The sequence below is a fragment of the Brassica oleracea genome, chromosome C7, assembly GCF_000695525.1.
Source record: "Brassica oleracea var. oleracea cultivar TO1000 chromosome C7, BOL, whole genome shotgun sequence".
Lineage (NCBI taxonomy): Eukaryota > Viridiplantae > Streptophyta > Magnoliopsida > Brassicales > Brassicaceae > Brassica > Brassica oleracea.
In genome coordinates this window covers 20,470,329-20,493,060 of record NC_027754.1, presented here as the reverse complement: position 1 = coordinate 20,493,060, position 22,732 = coordinate 20,470,329, and the positions used below count along the sequence as shown (strand labels likewise).

Genomic DNA, 22,732 nt, shown 5'->3' with positions numbered 1-22,732 from the left:
GGAGTTGATAGACCATGGATTTTACCTACTTTCTTCAAACCTCTTTTAGAGAGACTGCCCGTCTGTTTTGCTTGAGGACAAGCAAAAGGGTAAGTCTGAGGAAGTTGATAGACCATGAATTTTACCCACTTTTAGTCATGGTCTATAAGTGTTTTAATATATATTTAATACTATATTGATTCTATTTAGAGTATTTAAAGGTTTAGGGACGATTTGGAGGAAAGTGGTAATTTTTGTGTCTTTTGGAGCTTTTTGAGTGCAGAGCTGGACATACGCGTCAGATGTCTAGCTATGGATGGAGAACTTACCACTGTTAGATTGAGCCCATATTTTGACAAAAGATAGAGCTTTGAGTTAGCTTTCCAATGCCACCAGGTTGAGGTCAATCAGCATCATGTAGCAGACGTTATGCCCGATTTACTGAAAAGTCGTCAGTCTGCCTCGCGAGATGAAGCTGTCGAGGAAATGAAGGACTGTCGATCGATGTAACAGTATTGGTGTCGGTCGACAGTGATGCCAAAATATGGGATGAGCATATTTTATGACCGACTGAAGCCCAGAAGCAACCCCAAATTACCATAATACCCTTGGACGACCTGAAACCCTATTTATGTGTTTTCTAAGCCATTGTTGACGGCTAATCTTTATTTTATTCATAGTTCTAGGATAGGAGAGAAGGGAGGAACTCCTTCAGAGTCCTCTTGTAACTCCATTGTTTTGGTTTTATATATATTTTATGTTATTCATCTATTCATCTATAATTTCTGTGACAAACATCATGCATGAGTAGATCCACCTGCTAGGTTTAGAAATTTCTAGGGTTTTGAATGAATTTATGAATTATATGATTGTTATGATATCTAAAGATCTCTACATCAGGATAGCTTGTAATACTAGGATCTAGAGTAGTTGGAAAACCACGAGAGTGTGACTAATTGCTTGACCAAGAATCATAGGACAAATGAGAGGCACGAGAGTGCAATCAATTAACGGAACCCGAATCCTGGTGGATTAGATACCTAGGCGCATACGAAAGTTGGTCTAGGAATTTAGTTGAACATATTCGATCAGATCGATAACGCTTGCCTAAGGCAGCGTCGATCGATGCTTATACCATAGCATCGATCGACGCTCATACCGAAGCATCGATCGACGCTCATACCATTGCATCGATCGACGCTCAATCCGTGTTGACATACGAATGCTGAAACATGGAACTTAGTCAATAGATTAGACTCACAGTGAGAGCTGGTTGTCTTTTGCATGAGATATCGAGTTCTAGAATAAATCCTTAGCATCTATAGATTAGAGTTCTAATAACCTGAATGAAACTCTAAGTCTAGCAACCATCCTTCTATCAAACCTCAATCAATCAGCCGAGCAACCGCCTTGCTCACCACTGCAATTTACTATATTTACTGTATTAATAAACTATTAGCCTAGCTTATAATCATAAACTGTTTAGATCTATTGTGTGTCCTAATTCTCTGTGGATTCGATCCATAATTACTACAACTCGACCTCTTATTTGAGAGAGTATAAATCACTCCTTAATGTAATTTGAGTGAGATCAGTGGCATACACATATATACACATATGCAGATAAGTAGATATATGTATACTGATATAAATAATATATTCGAAAATGGGGGAGAAGATTTATTGTATGCACTTATACAAGTTGCAACGCATATTGAATTAACTAAGCTCTAGAGATTGTCGGGCATTAACATATCACGTCCATGTAATAGTGGAATTACAGCGCATGCATACATTAACCATGATATACTATGATTTTTTTAATAACATAACATCATCAGCCATTATTATATATTAATAATGTGATTTATTCATTCCTACAATAATGTCCAAAATTTGTAGTGTGTAGTTTAGGTTGTAACTGCTGGCACTGCTGGTTTGCGTTTAAAACCAATCAATTTTGTTTTAATTTCAAGACGTTTTAATTTTTGTTTTCTAGCATTGTCAAAAAATTTCTTTGCCCAGATTCTTCTAAAACCCTTTTCTTGTATTTTTCACAACTCAACACCAAACCATCTGGACATCAAAGTTATTTTAACTAACATTAAATTTCAATTTCAAATAAAGTCAACTTATTTTTGCTTTTTTTTCTCAATCAAAAAGCTAAAAGTATTTTTCAGCTCATACGATTTTGTAGCTTTTAGGTTTTTAAACGATTTATACGTTGTAAAAAGACAGAGAAAAAAATAGACTACTAATTCTTTCCACACACTACTTTATTTTAGTAGTTTCCACAAACGAAAAGCGTTAACAACTTGTACATATATATATATATCCCTCCAGTTTCATTTCAGCCAATAACAAACAGACTTATCTTGTTATACATATATATCATGCACGCGTGACAACAACATATAAAAACAATAATTTATTTTTTCAAGTGATCAAAAGAAGAAAAATATTTGGTGAACAAAGATCAATGCATCGCCTTATCAACGCATCGGTTAACTAGAGCCAACGCATTACTAGTCAACTTCTTGACATCATCGACCCGAGCGCACACCTCATCTTTCCTCGGCTCATCTTTAACGTCTTTAAACCCATCTGTACAAGTCTCTTCATCGGTTAAAGCCGCACTAAGCCAAGTCTGCACGTTACTCATCTGGAACCTGAACGACTCAAGCGAGCCAGTGGAGACCAAGTCCCTCATCTGTTTCATGGAGCCTCTCATTTCATCGACCGCGTCTTTGAGATTCTCGAAGCAGTCATGGAAAACGGCGGCTGCGGTTGGGTGGCCCCCATTTTCCTCCTGGCTCTTGAGGAGAGCGGTGACGTTGGAGAGGTATGAGCCTAACTCGAGAGCCTCGGAGAGAGTGACGGAGATTGCGGCTCGTGCTAAGAGAGCTGAGTCGTTGTGGACGGAGCTTGAGAAGTTTGAGAGAGAGGAGATGCAGAGGTCAGGGTATAAGGTTGTGTTGCAGCTCATACGGATGAAATCTGAGTCGTTTGATGGTAATGAAGATGGTTGGGAGTGGACGGTCAGGATTAGTGGGAGGAGGGTTGCTAAGAAGAAGAAGAAGATAAGTGATGGATGAAGGGAAGGTTTCTTCATGGTTTCTTCTGTTCTATGTGTGTTGTATTCTTGTGACATGCAAGTGTCTCTTTTTGGTTATGGGTTGTTTGGAATTTGTGACCTCTCAAGTGTGTTCTATTTATATAGATAAAGTACCACAAACAGGCAACACAGCTCTCCCTTTTGTGCCGTAAAGTGAAATTATGGTTCGACGTTAATACCCTCTGAAATATTTTGATGGGTTTGGGTCTTTGGGAAAAGAATAATGGGCCGGACTAGAATAGCGTGATTATTGCTTTTGTTTTGCGTTGTGAAATGAAAATGCAAACTCGTTCACATCTAGCAAGATATATAGAAACGAAAACCGACAATTTATAGACACCAAATGTTCGAGCTAACGTTTTTTTAAAACGGATTCTTGATCATAATGATGAACATTTTATTTGATTATTGGTGGATTCTCATATTTACCCATATCATATTTAAAATTACTCTTTCCACAACAATTTCATCACAAATATTTTTGTTTTAAGTGCTCATGTATGTAATAATGTAAATATCATATTTTGCATTTTTGTTTTACCTTTTGGCTTCTCGTTAAATTGATATGAATTTTTACAAAGTGCAAGAGTAATCATTGTCCAAAATAACAAAAAAAATCTTTGTCTAAGATAAATTACCTTTTCAGCAAAATTCCCAAGTAATTATGATTTATTAATAATTATGACCAACTAAGGGTGTACTTTATAAAATAAAAACACTAATTAAAGGTGTGTTATAATTAGGAATTTATCTTTGGTCAAGGTCAGCTGCTATCCGCTAAAACAAGAAGGCTATTTTGTCTGTCCAACACGACTCAAGACATTTGCTCAAACAGATGGTGCTCGCTCCAACCTAACCAGCCCTAACTGAGTCTACCTTGGGTTTCCTCCGATTCAAAGGAGGAAAAAAACAAAAAACGAGTTCCTATAGCTGAGTGATGCGAGAGAGAGAGAGAAACATGGAAGGAGTTGAGATGGAACTAGAGAGAAGAAGCAAGTTCTTGAACAGTTTGATACAGCAGAAGAAGAAGGCTAAAGAGCAGCAGGACCTGAAAGAAGAGTTCAATGTTCGTGTTAGAGCTTCCGATATGCCTCTGCCTGTGCAGAACAGGGCCTTCAGTTTGTCCCGTGAGATATTGAATGCCACGCCTGGTAAAGCCGACAACAAAAGACTCGCTCTTGCCCTTAAAAAGGTTGCATCTTTCACTTGTCTCTGGCTTAAAAATCGTGTCTTTATCGCATTGGTGAAGGAGTCTAGTTCTGTGGAGTGAGTTTTGATAGAGAGTCAAGTAGTGGGTCTTAGGGCTATGCTTCAAGTAGCACTCTTTTTGCAAGCTTTGTTATTGTCTTCTCGTTGATGTGAAAATTTGTGCTTGTGTGACAAATCTGGAGATCGGACTTTCTCTTAAATGGTTTTTGGGTTGAGTTAGTAGTCTACTTGACCTAGCTTTTTGTTAGTAGTCTACTTGACTTGGTAGTTTTTTGTATTGGGGTGATATTAGTATGAATCTCTTGGGGGTATGTCTTGAAAGTGGACGTTTCTTGTTGCTTATTTACTGAGATGGTTTTTTTGAGCTGACTTAGGCCATGACTTCTGAGACCTAGGATGCACCATTTGTTATACTGGGTAGTTTGGAAACTTCCTTTTGTGTAGGTAGATGCTACCTGATGATAAATCCGAAGCAGTTTGCTTTAGGAAATGAGACTTGCTAAATGGAAACTTCTTTCTACAAAGTACTCGCTTGTATTATGAAAGACCTATCTGGTATTATTATTTACTAGTCTACCACATATACATAATTGTTCATTTATGCAGCTTTTCCATATAAGTATTGTACATAACTCTGCTCCTACTTAATATCTAGGGATAGTGTTTTTACTTATGAGGGCCTTGATGGTGAGCTTTTGGTTTTATCTTATTGGCAATACCGTATTGCTTCTCACAAGTGCAAAGATTTGTTTTAGGGCTCACAATGATTAAAAGTAGCAAACTTTTAATGATCCAAAATGTAAGAAGAGAGGCTTTACATTGGTTTCACAAAGTGGCTGACTAAACAAATACGTTTTCACTTATAAGCACTTAGTAGAGTGATTGGCACATGATTGACTTGTTTTATCTTCTTGTTCTGATAGTTGATTTCTTCTCTCAAAATCGACCTTTGATATGTTGCTTATCTCCTAACTTGAGCTTTTTTGTCTATTTGTCAAACGGAATGTTACATCGAATTTAAAACTTGCAATCAAGTGTATAAACTTTACTTTTGCTCTCTACTCACGAAACAAAGTTTCCATCATGTTTCAGGACTTCGATTCAGCATATGGCCCTGCGTGGCACTGCATTGTTGGGACCAGCTTTGGCTCATACGTAACTCATTCCATTGGAGGGTTCATATATTTCCAGATCGACAAAGTGTATGTTCTCCTATTCAAGACTGCTGTGGAACCCTTAGATCACCAATGAAAACGTTCATCCAATCTTTAAAAAAGAAAACACATCTTCAATTGTGTCCTGTATTCACACTATTTATTTCAAGTTCAATGTGTTAATCTCTCAAAGACCAAATCTTTGATACAAATCAAGAACATGTTCTGTGACTAAAAGTGAACTATAACGTATCCGTTTTCGCCAAAAAAAGAAAAAAAATGCTGACGTAAGCCTGCTTGTTTAGGACATAAATAGAGTTTGGTAATAACGAACGAGTCGGATTGGAAACAAAACAAGCTTGTGTTCTCGTCTCTTTGAAATATAAAGAAAGAACTTAGCTTTTAAACCCAAAACCTTAATCAAAGTAACACAAAGAAAGAAAGATCTCAAGTGACAACAGAGCTTTACAATGGATCAATCACAGCAGCGCACACTCACTGCTCCTTCATCCTCTAGATCGTACCAGTTCCATCCTGCTCGTGCCAAGATCATCGACCTCTTCAATCTCTACTTAGGGGTATATATCATCAATCTCTCTCTCTTTCTCCATCTCCCTGAAAAAATCTCACCTTTTTTTGACAGAGAGGAAGCCGGCAAAAGCCTGATGAGTCTGCACGAGATCATCCTCCGTAGGTTTCAACGAATCCTCACCTACTTCATTCACATCGATTTAACTAATAAAAATCCATCCTTTTTTTTGTTGTTGAATAGGAACAAGTCCCAGAAGCGTGTTCATGCTCCCAGTAGAGACTTCCCACCTGGAAACGAGCAGTTCATCGTGGACTTCCAGCAGCTCCAGACCCAATTCAATGTAAAAAGCTTTCATCTTTTTTATCTCCTCTCTTGTTAGCTTTTACCTTACATGGGACTCTTATTCAGGATCCTGATCAGCTGAGGGCAATCACAGAGTCAGTTTCCGTAACTATGGTGTTGCAGTGTAGCAACCACGCACCTAGAGCTGAGTTCCTTCTCTTTGCCTTGCGTGCATTGTTCAGAATCGGTTTCGTTAACTGGGATACCTTCTTACCATCCCTTCTCTCTTCGGTCTCCGCCGCTGAGTCCTCACTAAACCAAGCTGGTTCTTCGCAGTCTCTAGCTCCTGTAGTTATTGGCTCTCCAGGGAACGAACAAGCTTCTCTAACTCCTTTGGCAAAAGACACTGCTATGAGAAGCAGTCAACGCGTAAGAGCCGCAGCTATAAACAGCCTGCGTCAGATCAGTTGCAAGATCATCTTGATCGGCGTTGAGTTCAACCTCAAACCGGTAACCCACGCCGAGATCTTCCAGCACATGATGAGCTGGCTTGTGAGCTGGGACATGAGAGAGATGGGAGCCGAGAAGAGTTTATCTGAGTGGCTGAGGAGCTGTTTGGAAGTTATATGGCTGTTGGTGGACGAGGGTCAATCACGGATTCCGTTTTACGAGCTGCTGCGGAGCGGTCTGCAGTTTATAGAGAACATACCTGATGGTGATGAAGCCTTGTTCACTCTCGTCATGGAGATACACCGGAGGAGGGATACGATGGCTATGCACATGCTCATGTTGGACCAGCATCTCCACTGCCCGACGTTCGGTACTCATCGTATATCGTCTCAGACGCCTGCCAATGTTTCTGCTGAAGCAGTGGCGCATCTTCGCTACTCGCCGATTACGTATCCGAGTGTGCTTGGGGAGCCTTTGTGTGGAGAGGATCTGGCCATGTCTATTCCACAAGGAAGCTTGGACTGGGAGAGAGCGGTGCGTTGCATTAGGCATGCTATTCGCACTACGCCGTCGCCTGACTGGTGGAAGCGTGTCCTTGTTGTGGCTCCAGGTTATAGACCTTCTGCGCAAGCAGGGCCTATCCCTGGTGCTGTTTTCACTTCTGACATGATTTGTGAGGCTATCATTGACAGGATTGTTGAGCTTCTCAAGCTGACCAACTCAGGCAATGCTTTTTTGTCTTAATCCCTATCTCTCATGTCTTTGTTGTTAACTTTGTATTAACTTGGTATCTGTTTGCTTCTCTCTCTGTGCAGATGCAAATTGCTGGCAGGAGTGGCTTGTTTTCTCAGATATATTCTTCTTTCTAATCAAAAGTGGGTGTACTGATTTTGTTGATTTTATTGACAAGTTGGTCTTACGACTTAACGGTGCCGATAACCATATTCTTCGAACGAATCACGTGACGTGGTTGCTTGCACAAATAATACGCGTTGAGCTTGTCATGACTGCTTTGAACTCCGATCTTAAAAAGGTCCTTGCAGCTGCAATTCAATTCAATTCCTTGGACTACTTCCTTTTGCTTTGAGCTTAACTTCTTCTCTATCAGGTGGAGACAACTAGGAAGATCTTATCATTTCACAGGGAAGATAGAACCGATCCCAATAACCCTCAGAGCGTGTTGCTTGACTTCGTGAGCAGTTGTCAGAATCTACGGATTTGGTCACTAAGCGCAACAACTAGAGCCTACCTAAACAATGACCAACTCTTGAAGGGGAAACAGATTGATGAGTGGTGGAGAAGCAAAGGTAAGTTTCTGACAACTCCTTACCAAGTCAGACGCTTAGAGAAAACTCCCTTCTCATTCTGTTTCTTGTTTTCAGGAGAGCGCATGATGGATTATATGAATTTGGATGATAGGTCCATCGGCATGTTTTGGGTTGTTTCCTACACCATGGCGCAACCTGCGTGTGAAACAGTTATAAACTGGTTGTCTTCATCTGGAATGGCTGAGTTACCTGGATTACAACCAAACGAAAGAGTAATGATGATGCAGGAAGTGACTCCGTTACCGATGTCATTGTTATCTGGCTTTTCAATGAACCTGTGCTTGAAGTTGGCTCTTCAACTGGAAGAAGCTTTGTTTGTTAGCCAGGTTTGTTTACTACTTTTGTCTCACACAAGGATTATTATACATGTTAAGTGATGCAATGATCTGCCTGCAGGTTGTTCCCAGCATTGCAATGGTTGAGACGTACACAAGATTGCTTCTCATTTCCCCTCACTCTATGTTCCGTTCGCATTTCACTGTATGCTAGTTTGGCTCATTCTTTCACCTTCTGATTGATCACAAAGCGATTCATGAGTTTGGTTAACTTTTGTGTAGCAATTGGCACAGAGAAATGCTTCTCTGCTAAGCAAACCTGGGGTGACTTTGCTTGTTCTTGAGATTCTGAACTACCGTTTGCTTCCTCTATACAGGTAGAAATGAGCAAAAAGTTCTTTAAGTTAGACTAAAAAACAAAGTTACTGATGCACCTTTTTTTGCAGATACCAAGGAAAAAGCAAAACCTTAATGTATGATGTCACCAAAATAATCTCTGCACTGAAAGCAAAACGTGGCGACCACCGTATATTCAGACTTGCCGAAAACTTATGCATGAATCTCATTTTATCACTCAGAGACTTCTTCTCTGTTAAACGTGAGGGCAAAGTAAGTGTTATTAATTAACTCTCCCTTGTGCCATGATCATCCGGAGTGTTAATAACTTTTGTTTTGTTACTATCACCACCAGGGTCCAACTGAGTTCACTGAGACGTTGAACCGCATAACCATCATGACACTAGCCATCACAATCAAAACACGCGGAATCGCGGATGCTGATCACTTGGTTTATCTGCAAAGCATGTTGGAACAGATACTCGCGACGAGCCAGCATACTTGGTCAGAGAAGACGCTGCGCCATTTCCCGTCCCTTCTCCGTGACGCTTTGAATGGGCGTGTAGACAAGAGAGGGTTGTCGATTCAGGCGTGGCAACAGGCGGAAACGACTGTGATAAACCAGTGCACTCAGCTTCTTTCACCGTCTGCTGAACCTTCTTATGTTATGACGTACCTCAGCCACAGTTTTCCTCAGCACCGTCAGTATCTATGCGCTGGTGCTTGTATGCTGATGCAAGGCCACCCTGATAACGTCAACAGCGCTAATCTGGTTTGTTTTTTGCTTTGCTTAGTCTCTTCCTATGTCCTAAAAATTGGTCTAGGCTGCAAATGGGTCATAGCCGAAATATTTTTTAAAAAAATCCGATTTATGCAACTCAGATCGGTTTAAAACCGCCTTAAATTGGTTAAAATTTGTTTAAATCGATCTAAATTAGTCAAATCGATCTCATATTCTAATTATTCTAAATGAGTTAAATTAAGAAATAATATTAGTGTAAATGTAAAATATACAGAAAAAAAAAATCAATAATTTGTTAATGCCTAGACTCCACCTACGATCCAATAATCCGTCTGGTAGTTAATCTTCTACGAAACGCCTAGTTACCGTCGAGCTATTTCTTCTACATTTGTGAACAGATTGCTAATTGATAGTTGTGTGACTTTTCCTTATTACCAGGCACGGGTTCTGAGGGAGGTTTCACCTGAAGAAGTCACTGCTAACATATACACTTTGGTAGATGTTTTGCTTCACAAAGTTCATGTAGACCTTCAGCGAGGACACAATATAAAGGTTCCTAAATTGATTTAGCTCACTTTTTTTAATTACTTGATCCATTTTCTTACATTGCACCTTGATATATATCTTCAGGAGATTCTAGACAAGCATGATGCAAATCTTGCGTTTTTCTTCTGGACACATGAAATGCTTCCTCTTGACATTTTTATTCTGGCGCTCATTGACCGTGATGATGATCCGCACGCCTTGATAATTGCAGTATGTTCTCATGCTTGTACCTGAAATAAGCGTAGGATCATATTAAATTTCTAAGGATTTTGTTTTTTTATTTATTTTACAGAAAATTATACTTGAAAGGCCAGAGCTGATGCAGAGGATTAACATGTACTGCGCAAACCGTGGGCCTCCTGAACACTGGCTTTTCACGCAGGTGTTCAAACGCAATGAACTCCAGAAGGCCCTTGGTAACCATCTTTCTTGGAAAGACAGGTAACGTGTCACACTCACTTATTTTAACAAAAGCTCACTTTATTACATGACTTGTTCGCATCTGTTGACTGGTTTTGTTGGCATCTGTTGTGAACAAAGGCGAATTAAGGCAAATGCCCGTTTAGGATTTGTGTATTGATTATGTGAATGAATAGTTTACAATCCCTTAGACCCGTATTATACTGTAGACAAAACTCCATTTTCCTTTCTCTTTAGGAAATCATTCATCACGAATGTGACCTTTTATTGGTGCACAGAGATTTAAGTGACTTCCAGAATCAAAACCATGAGTGAGATCTTAGAAAACTTGCGTCTGACCTGGTTTTTTGTGTTGAAATATGTTTAATGCCTTTTTTCTTATTTTTGTGTTACATTCTGTTAATTTTGGGAATGTTTTACCTTTTCTAATTGTGTTAAACACAGGTATCCAACGTTCTTTGATGACATTGCGGCACGTTTGCTTCCAGTTATCCCTCTAGTGGTGTACAGGCTCATCGAGAACAATGCAATGGATACAGCTGATAAAATTCTGACTGCCTACTCTCATTTTCTGGCTTATCATCCTCTCAGATTCACGTTTGTACGCGATATCCTCGCTTATTTCTATGGCCATCTTCCCGGGCAACTTGTTGTGAAGATCCTCAGAGTCCTTGGTCTCAGTAAGATTCCATTCTCTGAATCATTCCCTCAGTACATCAGCAACCCGAGTTCCCCTACATGCCCACCTCTTGATTACTTCGCCACTCTTCTTCTGAATCTCGTAAATAACGTTATACCTCCGCTTAGCAGCAGCAGCAGCAGCAACTGTAGCTCAAGGTCTGGCTCAATGGCAGACATGTTAAACAGCTCCTCAGCGAGATCTCTTCATGGGAAAACTCCAGGAGCATCTCAGCCCGGACCAGCAAACGCCTCCGAGGGACAGAAAGCATTCTACCAGATCCAGGACCCTGGAACATACACTCAACTCGTTCTTGAAACGGCCGTGATTGAGATCCTCTCCCTTCCTGTCTCCGCTGCTCAGATTGTCTCTTCTCTTGTTCAGATAATCGTCAACATACAGTCCACACTTATTCAATCTGGCAACGGCTTCCACGGTGCTGCAAACGGAGTGGGGCAAGGCTCGGTGCTCCCTACGTCTCCCTCGGGAGGGAGCACGGACTCAATGAGCGCAAGCAGGTCCAGTTGTATGAACACAGCGAGCTTTGTCTCTAGAAGCGGTTATACTTGCCAGCAACTGTCGTGTCTGTTGATTCAAGCTTGTGGGCTTCTGCTGGCCCAGCTCCCTCCAGATTTTCATACGCAGCTTTACATGGAGGCTTCGCGTGTGATAAGGGAAACATGGTGGCTTACTGATGGGAAGAGATCGCAAGGTGAACTAGACTCTGCTGTTGGGTATGCTCTGATGGATCCTACATGGGCTGCTCAGGACAACACCTCAACCGCCATAGGTACTCACTATATATAGCTTCTGAATCCACAGCTGAATGTTTGTTTTTTACATGTGTATCGTTTTGTCTTGTTCCAGGGAATATAGTGGCCTTGCTTCATGCTTTCTTCAGCAATCTCCCACAAGAATGGCTTGATGGAACGCATCTCATCATCAAGAACCTCCGGCCTGTGACGTCTGTGGCATTGCTCAGAGTTGTATTCCGTATTATGGGACCACTTCTACCGAGGCTTGCAAACACACATGCGCTCTTTAACAAGGTACTCTTATGTCTCCTACCCATACGAACTGGTCTTATTTCGAGTTACTATGTAACGTTCTGTTCACATTAAATGTTATATCAATGGCTGGTTAAATTTTGAATATTATGTAGCTTCTGGCTCCGAGCAGCTATTACGAAAGGATGGCGTCATTTTACTATTGCTCTAAGAATGTTAATAATACAGTCTAGGCCTGCGGGTTTGGTTAGTTTGTGTTATTTTGTTCGGTTTTCGGTTAGTTCGGGTTATTTGGTTTGGGTAGTTCGGTTCAACATAAATCAAATTAACCCGAAAGAAAGTTTGGTTTAGTATTCGGTTAGTTTGGTTTTTAAAAATGCTACCAAAGTTTTTGATTTCGTTTAGATTTTGGTTTAATTTTGTTAAATTTCTAGTTCGGCTATTTCGATTAGTTCGGTTCAAAATTTGGTTAGTTGGTTTTTGTTAGGGTTTGGATATAATACAGTCTCTCTCAAGCATAACATAATTGGAATGACCTTCCTGTTCCAGATGTTGTTCATCACAAACCTCAGACTTTGTGTTACTTTCTTGTCTAATTTTGACTTTGGTATTCTTTTCTGTTTCTCAACAGACGCTAGCCCTTCTCTTGAGCACAATGGTTGATGTTTTCGGGAAAAATTCGCAGACACAGGTCCCTGTTGAAGCATCCCAGATTGCAGATCTTATCGATTTCCTGTGAGCTTATTCAATACCTGAACATGGATTCATATGATTATTCAAGTGATTAGTTGTGTTAGACTTTAATGTCGCTTGTTTGTTTTGATCTCTGTGTTCAAATGGTTGCAGACACCATGTTGTTCACTACGAGGGACAAGGTGGAGCAGTTCAAAGTAGCAGCAAGCCGAGACCAGACATATTGGCCTTAATCGGAAGAGCAGCAGATTCTCTCCGACCAGATGTACAACACCTTCTCTCTCACCTCAGAACTGATCCCAATTCGTCGATATATGCTGCTGCTCATCAGAATACCGCAAAGACCAACACCTCTTAGAAAAGAAACTCAGTTAATATGTTGGGTTTGTGGTGGAGGCAAAAGATGGTAGAGCGATAGAAAGAAGCACATAAACTGATTTCATCAACAACTTATTCTGGTAAGTTTTGTCAGTGGTGGCAACTAATTTTATGTGTATTGTATGTATATATTATCAAATGATAACGTTTTGTTTGTATTTACTTCCACTCCTAGAGACTAAAGAATAGCTTGTTTTCACGGAGACTAGTCCTGTTGTCTGAATATGAATATGCATGTCATAACTATATTTTCTAATGGTATTATCGGAATATAACACAAAAATATCATATATGTTTATGTAAAGAATGCATTACAACAACAAACCATTTTCATATAAGATACACACTAGTCACATAAGTGTATCTATTAATTTGTAACGTTGAAGATGATGGATGAATGGGCTTTGGGAATATTTAATGTCTTCTTTTTTCTTTCTTCTTATGAGAAGAAGATAATCGTTCTTTCTCCAATTTTCTGAAAATGCTGCCATCGAAGGCGCCTTTTACTGCCTCTCTCGTCAATAAACCATTTTCATCTTTGCATAATTCATATAATAATTTCCATTCTCCGTATGCTGCAATCCTGTGTATTTAAAATTTATATTTTTAAAAGCTCTTAAAACATGTTTAAGTTTCTCTAGAGCTAAAATATATCAGAAACAAAAATGTCATGGGGTAGTGAGTCTAATTCACACTCAAAAATATACATCATGAATGCAAGATTATACATTTCTCTCATTTACGCTCTTTCAGTTCTTGATGTGGGATATTTTGATAGATGCATACGAATGGTATATAATTTGTTAATAAAATATATAATTCCGTAAAATAAAATATAAAAAAAACAAACCATCCTCCAAAGTCTCCAGGGTCTCTGTTAGACTTAAGCAATTGAAGAAGTTCCTTGTAAGTGAGAGCATTTCGATGTGAGCGAGCATGCTTCTTGAATATCTCCTCGAATTTCGATTCCACAAATCTGTAAAACTCACAAGGAAGTGATATACTCACTTGCAGCAAAGTTGTATGTTTTGTAATCAAGTTTAATAAATACGTACACACGAAAGCATCTAGGGTTTGTGATAATTGAGGAAGAAATTAACCAAACCTTCCGTTCTTGTCGTATGCTTCAGTGACACTACCATGGATGCAAAAGTGACTATTCTTCACTTCTATTGGAAACAACAGCGAGAATCCCTTCCCCTATTTAAAATTCCCATCAATGGCTTCAATACTAGATATATCCGAATAGTTTAACACATATTGTTTGCATAATCAAACCTCAAAACTAATCAAAAACAATTTACAAAACAACATCAAACGCATTATGTCGATATATTTTTTGAGTCAGTGCCTAAAGTTGCAGTGTATATATAAGATTTTGAAGAATTTAATAAATTTTCTTTTAACAATCAAAGAACTTATGTCAAATTACTTAGTAAAATATTAGGGTCAAAGCCAATGTTTTTATAGTATTCTTGATAGCCTTTCAAAACCAAGAGTAAAGAAAAAGAAAGAGGAATGCTATTACCGGGCGAGTTTTCTGGCTAAGTCCCATGTTGATAAAGAGACCAGCAATAGCTGACGGGAGACGCCCTACCCCTATCGCTCTAAATCCTTTTACATCAAACCAATCAAATTAGGATTTTATAATAATCATTGACTAAGGTAAGCTACACATATTTAAAACATTTGATTACTTGGTATGTTTTATTAACTTATACCTTGGTAGGTTTCCCAAGGATAAATGACGCCGTCTCCGTTCCTGTCGAAGAAGGCTACATGTTTCTCCAATGCAGTATATCCTTCCTCACCAGATTCTCCTTCTACATAGCATAACCCCAAAAATATATTAATTCTATTTACTGCTCTCTCTTTTGAATTACTAACTAAAGAAAACAAAAACTCTTAACATGGGAAATAGGATGGAAGTAACCTTTAGTGTTTGAAGAGGCAGCGGAAGGAGCCATGGCCTAATGAGAAAATCGGACAAGTTAGTAAGGAAACAAGTTTAACACAAGCTTTCTTGTTAGGTTTTAAAAGGAAAAGAAAGAAGATCTTCTTAGTTTTTATTTATAACAAAGATTTGATCAGGACATGTTTTACTTTAGTGTGTATCTTTGTACAAATGCGTCCTCTACATGTATTGATATGCGTAAACGCGACTTCTCATTGATGCACAAGGATGAGAGAAAGTGTGAGATTCTTACAACATTTCTTTTTCACTTTAAATTTCTATTATCGGCCCTGTCTTCTCATACACGGTAACTGTCAAATTTGAATTATTCTTGCTCATCAATCCTAATCTAGTTTTTTTTATTATATATTTGTTCTTGATTACATTATAATCTAAGTAGGACACTGTCCAATTTTCATTACTAACAAATAGGCGCAGGGTTGAGGATACTGTTCATTACACCAGTTCACTGAACAAAACTCATCCACTAGTTTACGAACTAAGAAGAGAAAGCAGAGGTATAAAATTTATTAAGATCAGAATCACCTGTTTTTGGTGGACATATATATATATATATATATATATATATATATATATATATATATAATCTGAAACAAGAGTATAACATTAAGTTGTAGGGAAAAGCTTCAACTGATGTTTATATACATTAATGTCCCTTATAATAATACAAATTGCTGAGTGCTTCCCAACCTCTCTTTTCACATCACACAACATTTAGCTGGTCCCTTAGGATCAGCCCTAGCTTCCTCTGTACCTGGAGAAACCTTTCAGATTTTGGATCATTTGCAATAAACGCCACAAGAACAACTAATAGGTATCTAGCAATTCTCTCCAAACGGTATTCAAATTTGCATCTTAATCAACCAAACAAGGTAAGAGAGATAGATTACATTGTGAGGGCCGAGGATGGTGCCGGTCCAAGATTGCATATAGATATCATCAGCGTCGTCCATACCATAGCTGACGGTACCATCTCCGATACCTTTCTCACCTCTTTCCAGCTCTTCCAACAGTCTAAAGTTCCTTGGCACTTTACCCCCAAAAAAAATAATCATTAATTTCTTTACCCAAACTCTTGAAAGCAAATCATAATCTAGATCAAGATTCTTAAACCGGAGAAGGTGGATCCGGTCACATTCTGTTTGTAAACCGCGTCAATACATCTAAAACCCTAGATCCGAAAATCAATCGATGATGAAATGTACAAATTGATCGGAGCTTACCAACGACAGCTTCCTCCGATTCCGAACTCATCGCCGGATCGTATACGAATTTTCAGGTCAAGATGATTTTCAGCAGAAGCGAAGAAAAAAAAAAAACAGAAAGAGAGACTGTTGAAGTACTGTTAAGGATGTGTCGAAGAGACAAGATTGGAAGTAGAAGACGCGAATCGGAGAAGTTATTTGGTTAGGAGTTAGGACTTTATGATGCAACGTGTTTAACGTACGTCTGCAATAAAAATAATTATTTATAAGATCATGCATTTATGTAAATTGAGGAAATCTAATGGACTATTAAAAAAAACTACCACTTCTACATTCACCGATCTACTACTACAAATTCAACCCTTACAATCCATGTAACCAAGGCATGTTTATTTCATGTCACTTCTAAGATCTAGGTTTGGGTGATTAAACCTTAGTTGAAGGAAACCCAATAATGTTAAAACATTGGGACAGAGGAGACATCTTGATAAGTTACAAACAAAAAAAAATGTTATCATTAGCCCTATAAAGTCCATAAGGCCCAATAAATTGAACACATTAAAAAGCCCATTAACATAAAACCTTCCTTTAAAAAAAAAAAAAAAAAAAACCCTAGCTCTTTCAGCACCTTATATAAAAGCCTCTCACTTAACTCCGCAGAAAATCCCTAGCTAGATCTGAAGAAATGGCGACGGCGTTGAAGAAGAACAGGAAGAAGAGAGGCCACGTCAGCGCCGGTCACGGGCGTATCGGGAAGCACCGCAAGCATCCCGGAGGTCGCGGTAACGCGGGAGGTATGCACCACCACCGTATCCTCTTCGACAAGTACCATCCAGGTTACTTCGGGAAGGTGGGTATGAGGTACTTCCACAAGCTCCGCAACAAGTTCTACTGCCCCATCGTCAACCTCGACAAGCTCTGGTCGCTCGTCCCCGAGGACGTGAAGGCCAAGGCGGGCAAGGATAAGGTGCCGATGATCGATGTGACGCAGCACGGTTTCTTCAAGGTTCTGGGGAAAGGTCATTTGCCTGAGAACAGGCCTTTTGTGGTGAAGGCGAAGCTTATTTCGAAGACTGCTGAGAAGAAGATTAAGGAGGCTGGTGGTGCCGTTGTGCTTACTGCCTAAGTGTTAGTTGTTTGAGTTTCGTTTTTGTGTTTTTGAATTGTTATCTTCTGAGATGTTGAACTTGAGATCTCTTAATTAATATTAATGGATTATATGATCGTTGTTTTGAGTTTGAATTTGGTATTGGTATTGGTATTGAATCGTCACTTGTTTCGTTGAGTTATTGATCTGATCCTAGGGATTGCATTGTGTTATGAAAGCTATGTCTTTTCCATTGATTTCATTTGCATGTTAGTCTTGTTCCTTGCCTGTACTCTTGCTCTAATATGATTAGTTTGAGAGTCTCTTTGCTTGTTCTTGTTCTTGTTCCTGGTTTCATATGATTCATTTGAGATTCCATGTTAGTCTCATTGCTCTCTCTCTTGTTCCTCCCTAGTCTTATACATTCTTGTTGCCACTTCAAGATTCCATTCCATGGTAGTCGCATTTCTTGTTATTGTTCTTCCTTAGTCTTCTACACTTTTGCTATCATTTGAGTCATTCAAGATTCCATGTTAGCTCGTTGTTTGCTACTTAATCTCCATTCATCTCTAGAAGTATCGGATATGTGTTTTAGTTTGCTCGTCAAGTGGATAATGTGTATCATAATGCGTAAACCTCAAGCTCAAATATTTCGTAATGTCACATCCGGTAGGTAACAAAGTTTCCCTAGTGAAGATGAGAACCTCTGTTTTTGTTAAAGAATGAATTGGTGTAGTCTGTTTCATCTACATTTTCAATTATGAATCAACAAATATCTTGACTAGTTCCGTGACCATTTTCTTTTGATTGTTCTCTCGATTTGATTAGGATCGCATTTGATCTCCTCGACCTGAACACATTCATGACAATCTCTTAGCCTCAAATCCATGAGACCACCGAGAAACAAGAAATGCTTCTCACCTCTCTTTTTCTCTCTCTCCCAGTTGTTCTTATATCAAGAGCAGAACAGCTGTGATTATTATAAAATTAGTTCTATATCACAGAACAAAACCCAATGGCTTAACTGTATCCGGCCTAACTTAATTCCATTGAGAAAAAAGATCTTACATGTTTCCAATTCGAATATGGAAGCAAGTGACAGGGAGAGTTGAGAAAGAGAAGTGTACTACATCGATTTAGCATTAAAGGGTGTAGCAGAACACAATAGTTGTTCATCTTCATAACAAGAAGAAGATAGAAGTAATCACATTCTCGAGTAACCAAAGTTATTATCATACTGAGTCATGAACTCGTCGTTGAACTTCTTGAAACTGTCCATGATCTCTGGCATCTCTTCTTCCGCAGGTAAGATTGTTGTCCTCAGATGGAACACACTGTCAAAAAAAAAGAACGAGTTATTAAATAGCAAGAGATCATCAAAAGAGCAAAAAACGCTAAACCTATTCTTTAGTTGTTTGTTGTTCTTACCCTTCTTTCTGTCCAAATCCAGAGCCAGGCACTGTGGAGATTCCTGTGGCTTCTAAGAGCTTGAGACAGTAGAAAACGTCAGGCACTTTTCCTGCTTGCTTCGCAGCTTGTAGAGCCCCAGGTGGTAACTGTATCTGAGGAAACGAATACATTGCACCTACACACACAAGAATCAACAACAACAAGAAGTAATGTCCTAATTTTTTTTTTTTTTTTTGAACTGATAATGTCCTAATATTTAGGCTTCGTTTTTTGGGAAAATCTCATTTTAAACATTGAGAGTGTCACTTTCTACCACTTTAAACACTGAATTTTTTTTACTAGCACTTTAAACCTTCAAAGTGACATTTTTATCATAATAAATCTCGAAAGACGTTTTCCTATTCATAGACAACCGATACTGTTTATTTTACAGGTCAAAAAGATGACGTGACGGTTTCTTTTAAAATAAAAGATAAAAAAAAATACAGAAAAATTTGAATGAAATTGGAAAAAATTGTAAAAAATTCAAAACAAAATTTTTAAAAAATCTAAAAAATTTAAAAAACATAAAAATTAAAATTTCAAACTTAAAAAAAAATAAAATATTAAAAATTCAAAAATAAGATCTAAAATTAAAATTTAAAATTTAAAAAAGAAAATAAAATTCTAAAATTCTAAAAATTCTAAAATAAGATCTAAAATTAAAACTTCAAACTTAAAAATTAAAATTGTAATATTTAACCAAAAAAATTATATTTATTTTAAAATTCCATCTAATGAAAGTGACCGTCACTTATGATGATATCAAAACTTGTCACCATCAAAAACAATATATCAAAACTTGCTACCATCAAAAACTTTTTTTTGATAATCTGGATATCCAGACACCTTACATAGTCCGACAAGCGCCTAAGTACACTTTGCAAAAAGCATCTCGGGGGTCCGCCAATTTCACTCCATGTTAATTGATGGTGGCCACACGCAGGGCTAATAATTTTCTCAAATAGATTATTTTGAGTTTTGTCCCAAAAATATTTTATAAGAAAGAAATTGACCAAAATGTTTCATTGAAGATGCAAAAGACTCTTATGCTCTAAATATATAAATACAAATAAATAAATAAAAAATCAAATTTTTTTAAGAAAATATTTTAGATCTTATTTAAGAATTTTTAGAATTTTTAAATTTTTATTTTCGTTTTTAAATTTGACATTTTAATTTTAGATCTTATTTTTAGAATTTTTAATATTTTATTTTATTTTTAAGTTTGAAATTTAATTTTTATGTTTTTGAATTTTTTTTTTATTTTGTTTGGAATTTTTTATAAATTTTTCCAATTTCATTCGAATTTTTCTGTATTTTTATGTATTTTACGTATTTGTTTTTTGTTTTTTTAAGAAAAAAAGAAACCGACACGTCATCATTTTAACCTGTAAAATGAACTGTACCGGTCGCCTATGAACATGAAAACGTTGTTGGAGGTTTATTATGAGAAAAATGTCATTTTGAAGGTTTAAAGTGTTGGTCAAAAAAATTCAGTGTTTAAAGTGCTAGAAAGTGACACTCTTGATGTTTAAAATGTGATTTTCCTTTTGTTTTTTTGTTTCCTTACCTTCTGTGAAATTGCAGACAACGTTCTTGCAGCTGTTGAATCCATCAGTCATGATCTTTGCTCTTCTTCTCAAAGATTCAAGAATCCCCTTGCTAGAAAAATGTACAAAATGGGATTATAAATGATTCAATCATGTGTGCTTGATGTATAATACCTTTCACGGGTGAACTGGTCATATGAAATGTCTCCAGGCTTTGGAGAACTAACCATCAAACCCATCTGCAACATTTCATATCACTCTCAGAACATACCCAGGATTAGTAAATCAACATTACAATAAGACTTTTTAACTTACAAAGATCTGTGCAGAGACATTAGGACTCAGGGCTATTGATGCAACCTTGTATATATATCTCTTCAACAACCTGCATTATCAAGAAATCATGTTATGTTTGACACATAACATAACAAAGGTTAAAGCAGAGATATAAAGACAAACCCTGGGAGTGAAGTGGTCATCTCAAAGTATCCACCTCGCTGTCCACATTCACCCCAATAACCTTTAGAGACAGTGTGGAAAGACACAAGCTGGACTTCCTTGCTGAACGGCGAACCCATATCCATCAAAACCTTTTGTGTTTTGTAAGAATGTTCATGTTAAAACACTGACTACAAATCAGACACAAGTTTCAGTAACATGCAAGCAAAAACTGACCTTCTTGGAGCTGATAAAAGGACGCTCATCCTGGTATATGTTCTGCTGATAAACCTCATCTCCCAGAAGAACCAACTTCTCGCTATAACAGAACCGCAATATCTCTCTTAAGTTAGCTTCACTTAGACACTGGCCAGTTGGGTTCCCAGGGTTAATGATCACCATTGCCCTTACCTATATCCCTCATTCAAGACAAATCAGTAAGAACAAAGACATATAACTGCATAGATAATTACAAGAAGAAGATGGAAAGAAAGAGAGCTTACTGATATCCCTTGAGAATGAGCCTGAGAAACGGATTGTCTAAGGTTGTTAACATCAAGCCCCCAGTTTTCAGACTCATCAAGATAGTAAGGAACAAGAGAACCACCTAAGAGTGATATGGTAGCTGAGTAGAGTGGATACTGTGGAACTGGAACTAGAATCTGCAAAAACAGAAGTGTCAGGAGTAAAACCATAGCAGATACTAGGACCTCTTGGGACAGAGCATTACCCCGTCTCCTGCACCGCGTATAACACAGTTCAAGATTTGCATCACACCTTTGCTAGCTCCATCAGTGAGAAATATGAGTTCTGGATCACTGTGATATGACAAATAAGAAGCAGAAAGGCCTTAGCTGGCTTTGCTTTTAAAACTAAAATATCTCATTTGTAGATAAAACAGTAATGAAATCAGTCACCTTGGATAGCCATCACGCCGTTGAATGAACTCAGCAACCTCTTTCCTAACTCCGGGAAGGCCTCTTGAGTCACTGTAAGCACCTGATAACACACACACACAAGAACAGGAAGTAACTTAATAAATCAAGAAGCATCTGATTAGTGCTTTTAGTGAACGAACATAATAATACCTAATCCGCCAGAAGTCAAGGAAAGATAATGCGTAGCTCTTTTAATAGCATCAGCTGAAAATAGCATTCCAACATTTGGGTCATCTAGTAGAAACGGAGCTTGACATAGCGCAACCACCTGCAAGTGATTGTTACTTTTAGTATCTAGGCTCAACGTATATTGAAGTCTAATAGCCTGAGAATTATATATATACATACCTGGCGAGGAAATGTCAGCGGCTTCTGTCCTAAAGCATGAGGGTTCCCAACGTTTGTGAAAATAATCTGTTATCGACATATAATAATTGCAAATACATATCAAGCCCTAAACCAAGTAAGAATCACAGATTTTCTCAACTTATCATATGCCAAAAGTGTGTATTACCTTTTTGCCTTCTTTCTGACAGAAGCTCGGAGATAGAGCTCACCTCTTACGGCATACTGACACTTCTTCACGTTTTCATTCAAAGAATCGTACTCTAAAGCCATTTATTTTAAATGCTCTCTGTATAGTTAGTCACGTTCGAGAGCCAAAGCAAGGAAGAGTGGGGAGAGCTATTGCTATTGTATTCAAACTCTTAAAATGTGTGCGACTTTAGATAAAAAAAAAGAATTAAAATATTGTGTTGTGTAGCAGATTACAATTGTGTGGTGTTTGATCGGAAAACGGTAATAAAGAAGATATGGGTTTTAACAAAGACGTCTTATTTATGGTCGGAGAAAACGTTCAGTCGGTTACAAGGGAAACGAAGAGAGTGCGACAGAAAGGAAGCCGGTGGCTCGATGAGCTACCGGAAAAGTACAACTAACGGCGAGATGAAGCAAATGTGAAA

General features: G+C 38.2%; 6 protein-coding genes and 1 pseudogene across 7 annotated transcripts; 3 read left to right on the top strand and 4 right to left on the bottom strand.

Moving 5' to 3' along the window:
• Positions 1 to 2,281: 2,281 nt before the first annotated feature.
• Positions 2,282 to 3,229, bottom strand: LOC106303928 (21 kDa protein-like). Its single transcript, XM_013740290.1, has one exon. It carries the CDS (start codon positions 3,128 to 3,130, stop codon positions 2,456 to 2,458), a length of 675 nt encoding a protein of 224 aa, XP_013595744.1. The 5' UTR covers positions 3,131 to 3,229; the 3' UTR covers positions 2,282 to 2,455.
• A 638-nt stretch (positions 3,230 to 3,867) lies between these two features.
• Positions 3,868 to 5,649, top strand: LOC106303792 (dynein light chain 1, cytoplasmic-like). The gene is made up of 2 exons (XM_013740113.1): positions 3,868 to 4,286; positions 5,396 to 5,649. The coding sequence occupies exons 1-2, from the start codon at positions 4,032 to 4,034 to the stop codon at positions 5,552 to 5,554; spliced, it is 414 nt and encodes a 137-aa protein (XP_013595567.1). The 5' UTR covers positions 3,868 to 4,031; the 3' UTR covers positions 5,555 to 5,649.
• A 201-nt stretch (positions 5,650 to 5,850) lies between these two features.
• Positions 5,851 to 13,389, top strand: LOC106306046 (mediator of RNA polymerase II transcription subunit 23). Its single transcript, XM_013742498.1, has 18 exons — positions 5,851 to 6,035; positions 6,101 to 6,147; positions 6,230 to 6,329; positions 6,398 to 7,445; positions 7,537 to 7,754; positions 7,830 to 8,028; positions 8,104 to 8,375; positions 8,446 to 8,529; positions 8,607 to 8,701; positions 8,771 to 8,933; positions 9,016 to 9,432; positions 9,841 to 9,954; positions 10,033 to 10,158; positions 10,241 to 10,389; positions 10,813 to 11,837; positions 11,915 to 12,096; positions 12,686 to 12,789; positions 12,901 to 13,389. Exons 1-18 carry the CDS (start codon positions 5,928 to 5,930, stop codon positions 13,103 to 13,105), a joined length of 4,656 nt encoding a protein of 1,551 aa, XP_013597952.1. The 5' UTR covers positions 5,851 to 5,927; the 3' UTR covers positions 13,106 to 13,389.
• LOC106306048 (probable peroxygenase 7) lies at positions 13,374 to 15,148 on the bottom strand. Its single transcript, XM_013742499.1, has 6 exons — positions 15,059 to 15,148; positions 14,847 to 14,948; positions 14,654 to 14,739; positions 14,231 to 14,325; positions 13,976 to 14,101; positions 13,374 to 13,708 (listed from the first exon to the last, which is right to left on the bottom strand). The coding sequence occupies exons 1-6, from the start codon at positions 15,090 to 15,092 to the stop codon at positions 13,540 to 13,542; spliced, it is 612 nt and encodes a 203-aa protein (XP_013597953.1). The 5' UTR covers positions 15,093 to 15,148; the 3' UTR covers positions 13,374 to 13,539.
• Positions 15,149 to 15,719: 571 nt separating this feature from the next.
• Positions 15,720 to 16,537, bottom strand: LOC106304854 (ubiquitin-conjugating enzyme E2 variant 1A-like). 2 transcript variants are annotated; one of them, XR_001262849.1, is made up of 3 exons: positions 16,324 to 16,537; positions 15,991 to 16,130; positions 15,720 to 15,854 (listed from the first exon to the last, which is right to left on the bottom strand). XR_001262849.1 is itself a non-coding variant. In XM_013741239.1 (3 exons), exons 1-3 carry the CDS (start codon positions 16,352 to 16,354, stop codon positions 15,799 to 15,801), a joined length of 237 nt encoding a protein of 78 aa, XP_013596693.1. In that variant the 5' UTR covers positions 16,355 to 16,537; the 3' UTR covers positions 15,720 to 15,798. The 2 variants fall into 2 exon arrangements, 1 of the variants encoding a protein (XP_013596693.1); XM_013741239.1 differs by having other exon boundaries at positions 15,720 to 15,864.
• A 424-nt stretch (positions 16,538 to 16,961) lies between these two features.
• LOC106302016 (60S ribosomal protein L27a-2) lies at positions 16,962 to 17,547 on the top strand. Its single transcript, XM_013738523.1, has one exon. It carries the CDS (start codon positions 16,991 to 16,993, stop codon positions 17,429 to 17,431), a length of 441 nt encoding a protein of 146 aa, XP_013593977.1. The 5' UTR covers positions 16,962 to 16,990; the 3' UTR covers positions 17,432 to 17,547.
• Positions 17,548 to 18,478: 931 nt separating this feature from the next.
• Positions 18,479 to 22,424, bottom strand: LOC106303965 (annotated as a pseudogene).
• Between the last annotated feature and the right edge of the window lie 308 nt (positions 22,425 to 22,732).

Bases quoted from the DNA above. Each gene is read 5' to 3' on its own strand.
- LOC106303928 (XM_013740290.1), bottom strand. From the start codon at position 3,130: ATGTCACAAGAATACAACACACATAGAACAGAAGAAACCATGAAGAAA.
- LOC106303792 (XM_013740113.1), top strand. From the start codon at position 4,032: ATGCGAGAGAGAGAGAGAAACATGGAAGGAGTTGAGATGGAACTAGAG. The intron at 4,287-5,395 runs GTTGCATCTTTC...ATCATGTTTCAG, and splicing joins TCGCTCTTGCCCTTAAAAAG to GACTTCGATTCAGCATATGG.
- LOC106306046 (XM_013742498.1), top strand. From the start codon at position 5,928: ATGGATCAATCACAGCAGCGCACACTCACTGCTCCTTCATCCTCTAGA. The intron at 7,755-7,829 runs GTCCTTGCAGCT...CTTCTCTATCAG, and splicing joins TGAACTCCGATCTTAAAAAG to GTGGAGACAACTAGGAAGAT. The intron at 8,702-8,770 runs GTAGAAATGAGC...CTTTTTTTGCAG, and splicing joins CGTTTGCTTCCTCTATACAG to ATACCAAGGAAAAAGCAAAA.
- LOC106306048 (XM_013742499.1), bottom strand. From the start codon at position 15,092: ATGGCTCCTTCCGCTGCCTCTTCAAACACTAAAG. The intron at 14,326-14,653 runs GTAATAGCATTC...AATTTTAAATAG, and splicing joins TTAGCCAGAAAACTCGCCCG to GGGAAGGGATTCTCGCTGTT. The intron at 13,709-13,975 runs GTTTGTTTTTTT...TTAAATACACAG, and splicing joins CCTGGAGACTTTGGAGGATG to GATTGCAGCATACGGAGAAT.
- LOC106304854 (XM_013741239.1), bottom strand. From the start codon at position 16,354: ATGAGTTCGGAATCGGAGGAAGCTGTCGTTG. The intron at 16,131-16,323 runs GTAAGCTCCGAT...TTGGGGGTAAAG, and splicing joins ATCGGAGGAAGCTGTCGTTG to TGCCAAGGAACTTTAGACTG. The intron at 15,865-15,990 runs GTAATCTATCTC...AAAATCTGAAAG, and splicing joins CCATCCTCGGCCCTCACAAT to GTTTCTCCAGGTACAGAGGA.
- LOC106302016 (XM_013738523.1), top strand. From the start codon at position 16,991: ATGGCGACGGCGTTGAAGAAGAACAGGAAGAAGAGAGGCCACGTCAGC.